Source organism: Falco punctatus (genome assembly GCF_963210335.1).
Source record: "Falco punctatus genome assembly, chromosome: 7".
NCBI classification, from domain to species: domain Eukaryota; kingdom Metazoa; phylum Chordata; class Aves; order Falconiformes; family Falconidae; genus Falco; species Falco punctatus.
The window spans coordinates 37,291,408-37,307,786 of record NC_137587.1 but is presented as its reverse complement, the minus strand read 5'-3'; the positions used below and the strand labels follow the sequence as shown (position 1 = coordinate 37,307,786).

The 16,379-nt window shown below is 44.8% G+C and overlaps 1 protein-coding gene across 31 annotated transcripts in view; it reads left to right on the top strand.

Moving 5' to 3' along the window:
- The window catches only part of LOC308067348 (exocyst complex component 3-like), a 53,186-nt gene that overhangs the window by 17,906 nt on the left and 18,901 nt on the right, over positions 1 to 16,379 (top strand). For 22 of the 31 annotated variants that reach the window (XR_013929537.1, XR_013929538.1, XM_080396067.1 and 19 more), the window contains 3 exons: positions 10,133 to 10,459; positions 12,128 to 12,722; positions 14,429 to 14,546. Coding sequence is in view for 29 of the 31 variants with exons in the window: in XM_080396076.1 (XP_080252202.1) it covers positions 10,133 to 10,459; positions 12,128 to 12,722; positions 14,429 to 14,546 (1,040 nt within the window). In the remaining 2 variants the exon portion in view is untranslated. Of the gene's footprint in view, positions 1 to 9,031; positions 9,124 to 10,132; positions 10,460 to 12,127; positions 12,723 to 14,428; positions 14,547 to 16,379 lie in introns of all 31 variants that reach the window. The other 9 variants (XM_080396065.1, XM_080396064.1, XM_080396059.1 and 6 more) reach the window with 2 other exon arrangements.

Here is a 16,379-nt window from a genome sequence, read left to right as displayed (position 1 = left end):
GTTGACAGGCGTTTTCTGTATGGCAACTATAGCTTCCTGCCAGCAGGCTAGATGCAGGCGTTACTGATTCAGTGCATCATAGGGGAAAATCAATAATATGAAATATTAATTGTGATTTTAAAATATTTTTTTAACCTAAGATGGGGAACTAACTCAGTAATGAAGACCTGTACCTATGTTCAAGAGGACCTGATTCATGAGATGATACATTATGAAGATAGGACTTAAATTTTTTCTCTGATTCTGCACCTATAAATAACTGTTCTTACATATGGCATCTAATTATTTAATTGCATATGCAGATTAGATAGTAATTTACATGCTGTTGTCAATGACAGCCACTAATAGCACTGGCAGTTATTTGCAGGCACATACGGTAATGCCAAAGGGTTTAAATATCAGTCAGTACCTGCCATACATACCAATATCTCTCCCCATCTCTTCCCTTCAAAAAATGTTAGAATAAATGAATATCACATGTTAGAATAAATAAAATGTTAGAATAAATCAGTAGCTGCCGCTTCTTGCAACTAGTTGTACCACTGCAGATCCATTGTGTTAATATTTTATGTAAGACTGCAGTCCAGCTTGGAGTTCCTGATTATCTGTGTGTGATGGCCCCCCAGGACTGGGAAGCAAGAGGAAAGAAAATGTTAATATGCTTTTTCTCAGTTGTATTTACATGTGCAAAAGGTGGGGGAAGGCAACTGCAGACACGAAGGACTCACATCCCACTTGTACAAAGTGGCATCTGTAACCACTGTGATCTAGAAGATATTTTACAGTTCTTTGGCTTTCCTTTTGCATAGACCTAAATGGTTACCCAGGGTAAGGTTAGTAGGAATCAGGGCTAGAGTGCCCAGTTCAGCTTCTTGTCCTCATTGACAAAATCAGTGCAGTCTTCTCTTCCCTGATGCAAAACAGCTTTTGAGCATGAAAGCTTCTATTTTGCTGCCATTTAACCCATTTTGCCCACTGAAGTTATATTTAACTGGGAAGAGTGCGGTAACAGCCCAAGAGACCTCAGTGAATATATAACCATTATTGGGCTTAGAAGCTCCCCATTAAAACCTTGTGCAGAAAATACCATGAAAAACTCATTCATTCAAACAAACAAACTCCAAGGCAGCTGCCTTAAAATCCAGCGATTCTGTGCTGTATCAAGATCAGCTATATTAAATTGGTTTGCAGTTTGTGCAATTTGAAGATGTTGACTCCAAGCCATTTGTTGTCATGTAGCCATGGAGTGTACAAACACCACTCCACACCACTGTTTCCTGCTCACTAAACAGATCTGTACAGCTAAAAGGCTGAATATTATCTTTGAAATAGTCAATTACTTAAATCCTTTGTTGGAATGTGGCCTTAATGCTCTTATTAATTGAGTTTCAAGAATCTTGGCTTTTGACAGCCAGTAAATAACACATGCTGGAGATCTAAGGTCACAACAGTACAGATAACATGCTTGTTCAGGGTGGGAACAAATAGTGGTTCCTTTTAAAATTTGCTTGATAATTTAGAAACATCCTCACAAGTTACAGAATTTTGGTTCCTTGAGGACCACATCTTCTTTGCAGGGAAAAAAATTGCATTAAGTGATGAACGTCAGCAGAGTGGTTGCAACGAAGGCGGCAGAGGAACGCTGCCAATGCGCTGGCAGTCAGTGCTGTGCAGCTCTCGGGAGCTGGGTTAGTGTCTCTGAATCTTTATTTAGCGCTCCCTCCACTTTGCAGAGAGTATCTCAGTGATCAGAGAAGTGGGAAGCAACGGAAGGATGAGATACATCCTGATCCTGGCAGCAGATGAATACATGACAAATACTCTTCCCTTTCCTTTATCTTGCACCTGATGCCTCCCCCTCCAACTTGTGCTCATCTCTTGCTTTGTCGGCATTTCTTTCATTCGTGTAGAATGGGTGAGAAAGAGTGGGTCAGTAAATGGTGAAGACTCTCAGACATCACAGAATCATAGAAAAAAGACCCTTAAGATCATTGAGTCCAACCGTTAACCCAGCACTGCTGAGCCCACCCCTAAACCATGTCCCTAAGTGCCACTTCTACACATCTTTTAAATACCTCCAGGGATGGTGATTCCACCACCTCCCTGGGCAGCCTGTGCCAGTGCTTGACAACCCCTTCAGTGAAGGCATTTTTCCTCGTATCCAATCTAAACCTGCCCTGGTGCAACTTGAGGCCGTTTCCTCTTGTCCTGTTGCTTATCTGGGAGAAGAGACCGACACTCACTGCCACATCTCCTCTAAATGTGTTTCTAGTTTTGGAAGAAAACACGGTGGTGCAGTGTAAATGTTTTACCACCATGTATTTGGGAGGCCTGCTTTTTTCAGCCTGAACTCCTGTTGATAAAAATTTAATGCTTTTCTTTGTGCTTATGCAGAGGCCCTCCTCAGGGTATTTTTCTGAAACCATTTCAGAGGTGATTAGCTCTCTCCTAGGACCCTTTTGGATTCCTCTTGCTGTAGCAAACCCCTCACTGTAGCTAGCTCACTCCAGTGTTTATAGGTTGCAGAAATCTTTTAAAACTGGCCTTCTTACAGTGTGATATGGCATCTGCTCGGATACCCTGAGCTTTACCAGGGCTAGTGGCTAAACCAGCTCCCTGCTCACTGTGGGGTGGGAATGGAGTTGTTACTCAGACTGTCCAGAAGCAACGATGGGAGATGCTACGTGCTGAGTGTTTCTGAAAATGTGATTTATTTAGGTGTCTGTATGAAAGCTGATCTCTTTTCCCTCACCTCCTCTCCTAAACAACCCATCTACTGGGTCAAAGTGTTCAGCAATGTTAAGGTACCCATCCCATACACCGACTCCTTTGGCAGCGCAGGTGTGTGGGGCCTTCCTGCCTTAGTTTGTAGCCAGAGATACCTGCCGTGAATGTTGAGTGGAAAAGTGGTTGAATTTTGATCTTGCAGTAATATTTAAATGTGCCCAGCTCCTATCTGAGAGGTCTCAGGATGTCCTGGAAGCCAGTCAGTAGTTCAGATTTTTACCCTCCAGATGGTGTCTGGCAGATGTGCCTGTGGAGCCATTGTCAGGGTGGTGGGGGTGAAACATGGCAAACTGGAAATTACACAATCACTGGCCTCTTGTGGCAGCAGGAAAAACATGCAAATGATGTAATGTAGATTTTCAGTCCCAAATCTCTGCATATGCTGCTCCATGTAGAGCTGTGAGTACAGACGTGTGTAGGAAGTTTCCTGTAAAGTTGAACATAAAAGTTTTTACTGCTGGAAAGAATCTATGTAAAAATGCACAGAGGAATCTTGTCAATCTAAGCCAAATGAAAAGACTCAAATAAAATAATTTTAGGCTTGTCTGTCCAAATGGAGATGGAATATTCGTAATACAAGGTTTCAACACCCCCCCACCCCCCCCACCCCGAAATCCATGAAATCATGGATCATCCTGAAAAGAGACATGGTGGTGGTTGAGGTAATGCATTCATTACCACATTAGCAAACAATATCCGTAATTTCTTTTTTAAGAAAGCTCTTTCCATCCCAAGGATAGCAAGCATCATTTAATTTGTAGTTTCCCTCTGGCATACCTGCCCCTGGAGCCTTCCTTGGATAACTCTTCAGATAACTTGCAGGATTAGACACCAAGCTGTTGGGTCGCTGCTCCTCTAGGGCTGTGACCAGACTGACAGCCTGTAGCACCGCGGTGGTTTCTGTTGCAGAAACTTCCCACAGCTGCTCTCCAGGACTTGGGCTTTCTGAGCACTGAAGAGACAAGCGGGACCCTGAATAACAGGAGATAAATTTTCCTGATATTTTTTGAGTCAGAGAGGCCAGGCCTCCTGTCCTTCAAACCCCTCCTTGGGAGAGTATATATACTTTGCAATTTGGCATGGGGTATATATTGTCTATGTTGTTTATATAGAAGTATATATGGTAGGAGAATGAGGTCAGACAATATCTCTTCTACAGCTGCTGCCTATGCAGAACTCTGGATGCCCTGGAAAAACACAGATTTCATCAGCCTGCCTCACTTTTCAGCCCATATGTTTTCTATGCCAGCTGCTTTCCCTGGCAACTTGCTGTCTGTGGAGAAACTGGAAAATAGCCCTCAAACCTTTACGGAAACTTCACGTCCTGCCCAGCCCATGCTGTAGAAAGCAGTGGGGGGCTTTTACCAAACTGTCCTTCATGGGGCCAGGGGATGGAGCCCCTCAGCTCCATCCCCTCTTTGACCTGGGTCTGCAGGCCCCCTCTGCTCCCCACATCCCCTGCAGACGCCAGGGCCACACCGGGGGCTGCAGCCCCTGTCCCTCCACACCAGTAATGCAAAGCCAGCCACTGGCCTCCCAACAGAGCCAGAGGGGGCACGGAAACTGGAAGCTTTGTCCTGTGCCCTCCCCACAGTTAAATATAACCTGACTCCAAACACAGCCTCAGGTCTATTAAATATGTGAAAGTTAACACCTTTGCTTTGAAATATTTTATTAGCCCAGCATTTCATTGAACCTAGCTGCCCGTTTTTGTGGTCTGGAGAAACTACTTTTTAACCAATCTGTATTGTGCTATGTAGTCTATCTGGTGGATAATTTTTTCTCCCTCTTCCACTGATGCTGAAAGAAAACAGAAGGAAGTTACAATTACTACAGTATCCTCAGACCTTGCTGGAGGCCTGTGGGGCAAAATCAGGGAGTGGGAATTTCCAGCTTTGACCCAGTTTCTTTACTGAAGACTAAGCTGCTGCTTCAGGAAGTATTGCTTTATTCTGCTCTTACTGTGTCAACAGGATATTCTGAATGCAGGGATTTTTAGGATATTCAAACATTCCTATTGCTTGGCTTCCCACAGTTAATCTTTAAAATTTTGAAGGTTGTGTGATTTATTTGTTATTACTACTATTGTTGTCGTTGTCAAAAGGGTAAACATCTTCCTTAAAGCAATGCTTGTTTCATTCTGAAAAGGGAAAACCAAAAAAAAACCCACCTCCAAACCCAGAATTAGGCAAAATCCCCAGGAATTAGCTAAAAATGTTCCAAAGGAATGGCAAAATAGGTTACTAATTAAGTGAAAATTGAGGTCAGTTTGAAACAGGGTCCTCACAATCAGGAGTCAAACAGAGGCAGCACAAATTGTACCTCACACCCAAATGTGTTTTGTTTCAGTATTCAGGGCAGGGGAAGGGGCAATATTCAGTTCTTGGGGGAACTTATTCTTAGGACTTCAGTGTGGTTTCTGAAACTGCTGGGACCATGCAGCCTGTATGTCAATCCATCTCTCTGCCCCCTTCGCACAAACTGAATTCCTCCAATTTCAGACAAGTCCAGAGGATGACAGCAGTCTCAGACTAACTTTTGCAAAATGGGATTAAGATCAGTGGCTGAGCAGAGAAGAGTGACTCCAGTCTAGTCTAGACTAGTAAGACATGCCTAGTAAGAGAAAGGCAGAACCCCCTTCTTTTGCTTTTGCTCCAACGATGTCCATCGGGCAGCCGCGGCAGCTCCAAATTAGCTCCAAACTCACAGCTCTTTGGCCCGTTTGTGGTAACGCAGGTCTCGGGGAGGTGGGGGGGGTGCAGCCTGGGGTGAGGAGGCACCGCAGGGCAGCAGCTTTGTTTCAGCTGCTGCTGTGGGGAAGGTTGCTTGTATTAAATATTTGTGCTGCACACACACAGGTTAGCTGGAGAGTAAACAGGGGATTTGGTGAGGAGACAAGGAGACCGTGTCTGTGTACCTTCAGATTGAGCTGCTGGGTGGAGTCTCTTATGTCTAATAAGGGCTGAGTTCATGCCGTGTTCTGCTGTTCCTCAGCAGGAGCAGTGAAGGTCTACCCTCTCCCCTCAGCCACATATTTTCATGAAGTATGTGAGGATGTACTGTTTTGTGCCAGCCACTCTCAGTCAGTTTGGTTAAAACTAGCTTTAGAATTGCTTAAAATTGACTTAAAACCCTCTGAAGGGCAGGGCATCAGGTGAACATAGACATGCGTGCAACCTGTGGTCGCATTGTCTCATTTCTTTAGGAAATGGGGTTATCCTTAGCATATAACTATATGCTTTCCACAGAACAATAAATAGCTGATTTTGCACAATTAACAAAGGCACCTCGTGCGTATGACCATTGTAGCAATGCCAGCTGCAGTGTCAAACTGGGGGGGGGAAAGGTATTTTTGTTTTGTTTATTTGTTTGTTTTCTTTCTCTCCAAAAAGCCTACCTTGCTTATAACACAGACTGGCTGCTTTTTGATTGCCGATGAAATCAAAGATGCTGCGTGTGGGTGGAGGAACACATTGTCAGACTACAGCATAGCTTCACAAAGCGGTTTTGCTTGGATTTATATCCTAGGGAACAACCATGTTTCTGTGTCCTGCTCTGCATGTTTTATCATCGTAATAAATATTCCTTTCTGCCATCTTTCATGCCTTTGGTTCAAAGTGGTGGAAGGTACCAGCATGTTCTGGAAACAGAGAAGGAGGCAAAAAAACCCTCCAGATTTTTCTTTTCAGATACTGCAGATCCAGCCCGCCTGTGAGGACCAAGTGTATTTCATATGACAGATGCTACTGAGCACAAAGTTGCCGTTGTATATGCCTGACCACGTTCATGTGGAGTCCTTGCGAAGCAAGCAGGGATATCACTGTCTTGGTGGGATTGGAATATTAATGTAATTGGACTCTTGCAAAGTAATTTAATTTGAAGTGCTAATAGTCTGACTTCATCCGATTAGCATCCAGACCAAGCAGCTATTGTTTAGGTCAGGCACACAATCTGCTTATTATGAAGAGATTTTTATCTATATAGGCAAAAGAAATGGGAAGTAGCAAGAGAGTTAAGTCAACAGAGAAACAATATAAAAATTTATCTGAGAGATTCACTTGCTTAGTGAAAGATCCCAAGGACAAAGGAGTTATAGTTTTACCAGAGATAGAAAGACAGAGTCTCAGTGATGTGGGGAGGCTGTGGGCTTTTCCAGGAGCTCCAGGCAACGGGGGAAACTTCTGAGCACTGGGGATGTTCCCAGAAGACAAATTGCTCCTCTTTCGCGGTGAGCGTAGCAAGGGTCAGGGCAGGAAGGAGAATGACCCCCTAGAGAACGTCACGCTGTGGATAAATAGAGGCATTGAAACACCAGGAAGAAGGAGGGGGCGGGCTTCCAAGAAGTGGCTTTTGAGGAAGAAGGTCATTTGGTACACCTGACAAAGGAGGTTGTTCAGAAGCAGGACTGTGCTTGTTATGGTGCTGTGTCCTTGTGGTTTCGGACTGCCCTTCTTTCTGCTTGGAAGGACTCCCCTTGGATGGGCAGCTCAGGAGCCCATGGAAGGGACAAGTGAAATGTAGCAGTGCCCTGATTCCCCTGCCCAAAATGATGGTTTTGGACAGTGAACAATCCCTTTGCATTATGTTAACACTTCGTGAAACACCTTTGTTCTGGTTTGATCTTGACACTTTGCAGCTCCTCTGCTGTAAAGGTGTAGCTTCCCCTGGGACTCTGCTTGTCTAGGCATAAAACCATTCGTGGAAGCACTGAGGTAGAGGATGTTCCTAGAGATTCACATCACCCCCATATTTTAGCTGCAGAACTTTACCCTGAGCAGTAAGCCAGCATGCGAGACAGAGGGGAGAGACCTGTGCACCCTGCATGTTCTGTCAAGACTCGGTCAGAAAAGCAGACTGCAGGTGGCCTTTTGGCAGCTCCTGTGTGGCATGTCCTCTCCTGGTGCAGCACATTCCCCCTCAGCGATGCCACCCTTCAACCCTTGCCTTTGGGAAAGAGTTGCAGGCAGAGGTGTGCCGAGCAGGTGACGATGGACTGCTGCTCCCGCTGCAGCAGAAGGAATTGAGCTGGTGCTCCTGCTAGGCTCAGTGCCCACAGTCAGAAAGGTCACCCCAACTTGCTGTCCCTTCACAGGGTGCTCATAGCTGCCTGCTCCCCTGGGCAGCTGCTTGCTTTGCCTGTATGCACACATTGCCCCCGGTTTGTGAACAAGGTGAAGGTAGAACAGACGAGCCAGCTGGGTTGTTGGTGCTGCGGTGCTCAGATGGGGTATGCCCTGAGGGCACTCTCATCTTGGGGAGTGTCTACCATGGCTTTGATTGAGTGGGCCATGGAGTAAGAGATGGCTCTAGCCTCAGGAAGGCTTAGTCACTCTCCGCTTTCCACAGGCTCATATTGTGTTCCCTTGAAAGAAGCTTTCTGGGAAAATACAGCAATTCCCATATATCACGTTGCCCCAGTTTAGGCATGATCTGCAGTTGTAGTGTGTTCAAAATCAGTATACTGCAGAGAATCTTGCCTGCAGGACTGGCAATTTGACATCCAATTTCCCTCCACAGAGAAGTCAAGGGAAATGTTTTTTGTTAGAGCCAGGCTTGTTGGAAAAATGCTGATGAAGTGAAACATAAACACATTGCGCTGGAATTTTCATGGGAAAATATTGCTGAAGGGTTTCAGCATGCCTGGAATGCATCTTTGCAGTACCAACCCTCTCACTCCATCTTGTATTCATATACACTGCAACTATAGTATTCCAAAGGAAACATTTTAACTTCAGCAGATTAAAAATTAAGGTCAAAATGGAATGTACATAAAGCCTCTCAATTTTCAACTTTTTTCACAACTTGGGAAAACACCGGATTTTGCAACCTCAGTGTTTCCTACTGGCAACAGATCAAATGTGTGACCACTGCTGTCATTTCTGTTTGTCCTTCCAAATGAAATGTATTTATTTCCTCCTCCCTATTGTTAGTAATGAATCAAACGGCTCCATGATAACATGCTGGTGGAATTAAGCACTGAGTAAAAGAGCCAGAACAACATAACATTTACTTGGTTTCCAAGTAGGGAACTGGTGGAATTTTACTGTTACGAAAATGTAGAAAATCTTGGAAGAAACTGCAGGCGTTAAACCCAGAAAGATGAATGCACATGTTTGGAACAATCTAGATGCTGTGTGGAAAAATTGCCAATTAAATTCATACCCCCCAAAATCATTCTTGAATAACGTGTGGTGTTGAATCAGTACAGCTTGTCATGGCTAATACAAGACTCCTCTGTCCTCAGCTGATGAGAATCCTCAAGTTCTTGATTTCATTTTTATAATAATGGAATGGAGAAATAAACCCCAGTTGTAACTATCCAGCAAAGAGAGGATGGTAAGCACAGCATTTCAACTTATCTCATGTAGTGTCTTTCTCACAACATTGCAGGGACTTCTAAAAAATCCATTTTAAATACAAGCTCCTGGATTTAAATGATGCTTTCTGTGCAAGAATTTGCTCTGAGGCTTACGGCCAGAACGTTTAGAAGCTCTAGACTCACCGGGATGGCCCTTGCACTAAGCAGGCATACATCTCCTTTCTTTTCACTGGATTGGTGAATAGGCCTATACGTGTGCATCCACATATGGGCACACCTACACACACACACATTTATGGTGGATTGCTGCAGTGTTATGCTATTTAAATATGTGTGTGCATATAAATATAAAATAATACATAATAGCGTCTATAGTTGCTGGGAAATTGCACAATCCAGAAGGCTGAGATCACTCTTATCTCCTCTGAATGGTGCTGCTAAAACATCAAAACCAATGCCTGTTCTCTGGGGCTTTACTTCCCTGTTGGCTAACACTAGGCTTGCTGGGAGGTAAGGAAAAAACTGGCTCCAAAGCCAAGTGTGATCTCCTTGCCAAAGAAGAGCTCAGGTGCAGCCGGGACACGTGGGGTGGGTGGAAAGTGAAACTATTAATAGAATCTATTGAAAGCTATCCTATTCATAGAACCTTCACAGAAACTATTAATAATCAACTCCCTTAAACTGATAGGATTGTCATCGAATCACCTGGCAGCATGCAGGGGTGTTTTAGTCATTTAGAAAATGCTGAAAATCCCTCTGGCTTTCCCCCAGTGCTTGTGGTTAGGTGGTGTATGAGGTTTTTGACATTATTTTCCTAGAAGAGAGAGATATTGCGTAAGCGGGCTGGCAGCCTATAAAGATGTCCTCAGTCAGCACAGGCAGGGACCAGGTTAGACTTCTCTGAAGGCAGCTGAATCCTATAGCTGCACAGAAAAAAGAAAAAAATTGAGGAAAAATTATTTCTCTGGGAGACAGCCCCTGAGACCAACTCTCACAGAAGTATTTCTGATGTTTTCTTTCTGATAGTATTCCCAGCTGGACAGAAAGCACCTGAACCTGCTTGGATGATGAGGAAGACAATGTATTCCTGGGGACCCTTCGCAGGAAGAGGCAGCAAGTGGGAGCAAATGGCCGGGGAAAAGGCAAGGATGCTGCCCAAGGCCACGCACGAGGAGAGAAAGAAGCAGGAATTGAAGAGGAGAGGGAAACTGAAAACCATGGCAGGCAAATTGCTAAAGGCTGTGGCTAGGGGGAAAGAGATAGTGGAGGAGAAGGCTGGCGGTGAGGATGTGGCAAGGAGTTTGCTGAAGATGGAAACCAGTAGGAAGAGAGCGGGGGGAGAGATGCCTGCAGGTAACCTCAAAGTTATCTCTGGGTCCAGTTCTTGACTTTCCCTGCCACTCCCAGGCCTGCAAGCTCTCGTTTTCATTAGCTTCTGGAGCAGGTGCTTTGCACTTTCCTCGACCTGAGTTCTTGTCCTTTCTGAACAGTGCACTTGCTTATCTGGAAACTAATTTATTTCACTTTCCCTTTGCCTCACAAGTATTTCTTTTTGCTGTTCTTATTTTTATCCCTGCAAAGACTCCTGATGTGTCTTTGAGAAAGATGATATAAGTGTGACTGACACCCTGCTGGGTGTGACTGCTGTTCTTCCACTGATGGGGATGGACAGGTAGGTTATATGTGGGCTAATTGTACCAAGCGACCATTACTTATATGTTGGGCATATCGAGGCAGGATGATTGCAGCTTGCTAGACCCCTCCTGAAGAGCTTGCCCGTTGCTTTGCTGAAGATCCTTGCATCAACCTTTCTCCATTTTGTGTCACGTTCCTCCCTCCAGTCCCGTTTGGTTTAATTCTTTCTACACAGACAAGGTGTTTCCATAGAGGAAAGTTAGGATACAGGCGAAAGATAATGGAAGCTCATACTCTTTCATTCTTCACTCTACACCCAGAGCTGTGTCCTGAATTGTTTTCAGCGTCCCACTGCTTCTGGCCTTGCTTAACATTCCCTGGGTTCTCATCAAATTTGATTTTTCCTCTGAGCTCCGTTCCAGATACATTTGGGCAAATACTCTCAACCATTTGTTGCTCAATTTTGTCATCTGTAAAATGCACAGGAAAAAAATGGTAGCTCTGTGCAGCTATTGTGACATTACATTTAACTCCTGGTGATGGGCTGGGTGTGACGAGTAAGATACTTTGGAAGCAAGCAGCGGTGAAAAACTCCTTCCAGCTTCTGAACTTTGAAGATCTCGTAGCTGCCTTGACAGGGCGTCTGGTGATCCGGGCAGTGGCACAGTCACCACAGCTTTTTGCAGATGTGGAAGTCACGGGGGTTACACAAATGCCCATTGCTGAGACAGTGCGTATAAGTAGCCCACCTTCTGATTGTCACCTTTGAGCAAAATATATAACGCATGTAGTCATTCAGGCTAGCTAAAAAGCCCCGGCAAAGAGAGGGCCCTGGACTGCACTGCACAGTCTCAGCCCGAGACGAGAGCTCGCTGGCAGGAGTGACAGCCTCTGTAGCCACGCAGAACCTGTGAACAGGTGGGAGGGACCTTACAGGAGGGTTTGCAGCACTTTGGTCCTGCCAGGGTTTCTGCAGAGAAGACAAAGGATTCCTTCTGGGCTTGACTTGCAGCTCTTGGCTCTTCCAGAAGATATCCTTTCTCTAATGCTTTTCTTCTGGACAAAAGGTACATTCCTTAAGGAAAGATTGTTATTAATGAACCTGCATTGCCCATGTGAGGAGGTCTACTGGGATGATGACAGAAAGCTGCAGAAGACTAGTGTGCAGGCTTAGTTAGCCTGGTGGAGAAAGGACAAAAGAAAGAAAGTGCTTGTCCTGAGGAAACAGAGAGTTGCTAGTGCTAGACCTTAAGTGAGATGATCTTGAGTAGATCCTGAGGAATTCTGAGATACATATAAAATACATACTTCAGTACTCAGATATTAAAGTGATGGTTTCTACAGAGGAGCAAACAAACATCAAGTTGTCTTGTTACTCTGTTGCAGAGGAAACCATCTGTGGATTCATTGAGCAAGGAAAATTTTTTGAAGCTTGTGATTATATTTATGATCTGGAGCATTCTGGTAAAGATGGCATGGAAAAGTCTGAATCACTTTATATGCTACTGGCTGAACGAATGTGGACTGTGGTGGGAGAAGCACTCAGTGGAAATGGTAGGATGTTCCTGGAGCCATTGCAGTCAGTAGGGGAATCACTGAAGTGGGAGAAGCAGAAGGAAGCGGAGTTGCTTGGCAGCAGCCAAGAGACGAAGTCTGTTTCCACCTGGAGCCCAAACTTCTGGAGGAAAGATCTGGAGGAAAAACTAATACAGTACCTGACAGCCCAGATTCCCATGTTTTGTTCTTCTGATAACACAGACGAGGATGCACTAAAACAGCATCTGAGTCAGCTGGAAACAACGTTTCTCCCCAGCCTGGAGCAAAGAAGCGATGTCTTCAAGGAAGCAGGACTGCTCGTCACCTACGCCTGCTGCTGTCATGCCTCTTTGTCTTCTCACCTTTCCACGCTTACTGACAGTAACCATTTCAGCTTCAGCCAATGTCTTTCAGTTTATGAATGGAGCCTTAAAATGCACAAGAGGTATGTTTAAAGGACTCCCTTTTCTCTACATTTATTTTTTTTATGTCTCTGTCCTTCAGTTCTGAGCACAATCCCTGCTTCCTATTAATGCAGTGATGCTCAGGACTCTTGCTGAGTTTAGGCTTGCCCACTGCCTGTTTTACATGCTGTGCTCTCAGAATCAGAGCCTGTTTTCATTGCAGTACTGCCTCTTTCTAAATCCTTGGTATCAGGCTCTGAGGCTTACTTGAGGTACGCAGGTGTTTCTCTACTGGACTCCCGTTGGGCATGCACAGTGTCCTGCTTTCTTGAACAATTTCTTTTCTGACATTAAGCCTTTTTAGCAAGGTCCATAATACTCCAATTACTCCAGAATAATTTTCTTTTGCCTTTATGTCAGCATAGTGCTCTGTGTATTTCTATTGTTGTCTTCTTTGTTCTCTTGCTGCTTTATCTGGCTTGTAGTTTGACCAGTTGTTTCCATATTTCCTGCATTAGTGTTCAGATCACAGGAAAAACATATAGCAGATCATTAAATTCCTGCCCAAGTCTGGGAAAATGGATGTGGCTTTCTGCATGATCTGAAGAGTGGCACATCTGGGATCTTTTGGTCCAATGTGAATTTAATGCCTGTGGGTGCCATCAAAACCTGAAGTTTTCTTGTGATTTATTTTTGTATGACAATGGTAGCTGAAGTGTTTGATTCTCTGTGTCCATGGTTATTTTGCTGCTTGACAGCTCCAATCTCATTATGTCCTAATAGTTTTCAGCCCTTTTGGGTTATGTGATTGCTTCCATCCAAGCCTATAACTTCTCTGTTCCTTGTGTTAATTACATTCATAAACCCTTGATTAGGTCATCAGCAGTTCATCAGGTGGGTTTTTACCCTCATCAGCTCCCAAAAGAGGGAGGCAGGGTGGTGGGTACATTCTGTCCTCAGACACATGGGAGACATCTGGCCAGGATGCGTTACTTCTATTGCTGCCTTTAAAATGGTAAGACCTTAGAGTAATGGATTGATGAAATATTGAAAATTTGCCATGAAATCAGAGGTGAATAGTTACATCATTTAAATATATAAAGAAAAGCTCAAAGATAGTGAAATATGTTATGCAACTGCTGAATTCCTTCAAGAAAGAAAAAAAAAAAAAAACCAACAACAAAACAAAACAAGAAGCAAAAACAGCCTGTGACTGTATTAGGGACAGAAGGTAGTGAAGAAAGTGAAGATGAGAAAACCAGAGATGCCAGACTTAACTATTTGGATTTTCCTCTCTGAATACGGTTACAGCCTTAATGAAAGTTCATGTATAGATGCAGTTGTCCTGGTATATAGTTGCTTTTTATTCCATTCAGAGACAATACCTGATGCTTGCAAAATTGTGCATCCATGAAAGTGTGCTCAGGTGACTGCCCGAGCTCAAGAAGGAATTCAGCAGCAGCGGTGAGGGAAGGGGAGAGGGGAACGACTAGCAAAAAGTGTAATTTGAGCAGCAAATACAGGAAGAAGGAAAAGAAAGAGCACAAAAGAATAGCTGGCAAAGGTGCACGATGATCATCTACTGTGTTGTGGCTGTGCTGACACTGCAAATGCCGCTGGGTGCTTGCAGGGCGCCCCGCTGGCTTGGCACGAAGCTGTGGTGCCGAGCAGGGGGTGCCAGGTGGGCGACAGGCTGCGGACCAGTGGGAGGCTGCCCCTCTGGCTGAGCTCTTCTTTCTGAATGCAGTGGCAGCGAGACGTGTCTGAATCCCAGGCAGATCTCCCAGCACAGCCTTTCCCTTGGTGTGCAGTGTCTCATGTGGATTATTTTGAAGACTGAGGAAAAGTTACTTGCATTTGCCCGGGTAAGGACTCAGGAGTTTACCCTAATCTGCCTGTTTTATTCCCACAGTTGTAAAATAAGGAATGGCTTTGTTGAATTAGCTGTTCCCTTGCTAGCTGAGCCAGCTCTGCTCAGGTAGTCGTGAGCTCCAAGGTCTCCGTCTTGGCCAAGTTTTGTTGCAGAGCGCAGGTGTGAAGATCCATGACTGTCTTCTGCCAAAGGAATGGTGCCCTGTACTTGTTCCTTAGCAAAGAGATGCTGGGACGTTTGCAAATCTCTGTTCGTCCTGTTGCTGCACCTTCATGGTGCTGCCATCTGCTCTGCTCAGAAGCCAATGCATCTGGAGGAAAGGAGGAAGGCTTTGGGTGAAATCCACTTCCTTATCAAAGGCCATTTCAAGATGCTGTTCATCTTCTCTCCAACTGTTAATAAGCCCATGGTGTGCAACAGTTGGGTTTTTTTATAGCCTTTTTGCCTCAGCTGCGCAGAAGACTGAGACTGCTGGGTTTGTCTGTATGTTGACCCCTCACAGCCCTCTCCAGCCTGCTGGACTGACGCTGCTGAGGTTACAGCAAGGATTATTTCCAGAGCCCAGCACAAGAAATGCAGCTGGTGCACACCCAGCACAGCCCTCCTGTAGGGTCAGAGCTGGGCACCCTGCCTTGCGATCCCACAGGTGGCCTCAGCTACAGGGCTGCAGGATCTCTTTCTCTTCTCAGCAAAGCTCCCCCTTTGAAGAGCGCTGTTGAGGTGTGTGGGATACAAAGGAAGCAGGGCAGATGTGTTGTAGTGAGGGGGAGCTCCAGAGGAAACCATGCTATTTGGAATACCCAGTGGATGGAGCCTTTTAGATTCAGCTAAAGCTGAAATGCAACAGCAGGATTTGCCACACTCATCTCTCTTGCTTTCCCTTTCCACTAGCCCATGGTGAGCAGAGCAGGGGAAATTCCATGACAAACTGCTGAATCATCCCAGGGAAGGTACTCTAAATTGCGGAGATTTTCCTCAAGACCTATTCCCTGCAGGAGAACACAAAGGTGGCCACAAACATGGGAGTAGAGGTGCCAGCTGGTGACAATATGCTTAAAACCTACTGATTTCAGTGTTTAATATAAGCATCTTTATGGGCTGTTTCCGATGATTACTCTGGAGAAGACCACATGTTCTTAAGGTCTGCTTTTAGCACGTATTTCAATGAAGGAAATGACTTTGCTCAGGGTGGTGCTGGTGTCGTTATCTTAAAGCGTGTCACTGAGTCATTTGCAAGCCCTCAAAGATGCTGACTAACAGTGATGGAGATTTTAGCTCTTTTTTTTGCCCTTTTTTTTTCTTGGTTCCTTCTAATGTAAATAGCTGGAGAATGCTTTTGTTTAATTGTGGACTTTCTGCTTTCCTGACACATGATGTGGTGAGCAGTCTCACCTATCTGACAGTGGTTACAAGTACTTGTGCCATGCTGCCCTGAGCTGGCTGCATTTTTTCATGCCACTTTGGATCTGGAAGCATCACAGCTCTATACGATGCCACACTCTACATAAAGAACCAGGCTGGAATTGCTGGGGAGTGTAGCATGACAGCATCCCAGCTCGCTTCAAACCTGACCAGCTTAGGACCAGCTCCAGGTTCAAGTTAATGAGTTTAAGTGGACCTGAGCTGACTCCATTTAGAAAAATTATGGATGTCTCTTCACTAAGCTCAGTGGTATAGGTTATAAAACCTGCTTTATCCCTCTATTTCTTTCTCCAGGATATCCCACCACTTAATTATTCCAAATAGGCAGGAAGTGCTATTGAGCAAATATCCTGTCAGTTATCTCTGAGTGATTTTAATATGTAACTGTGACTGTAAATCAGAT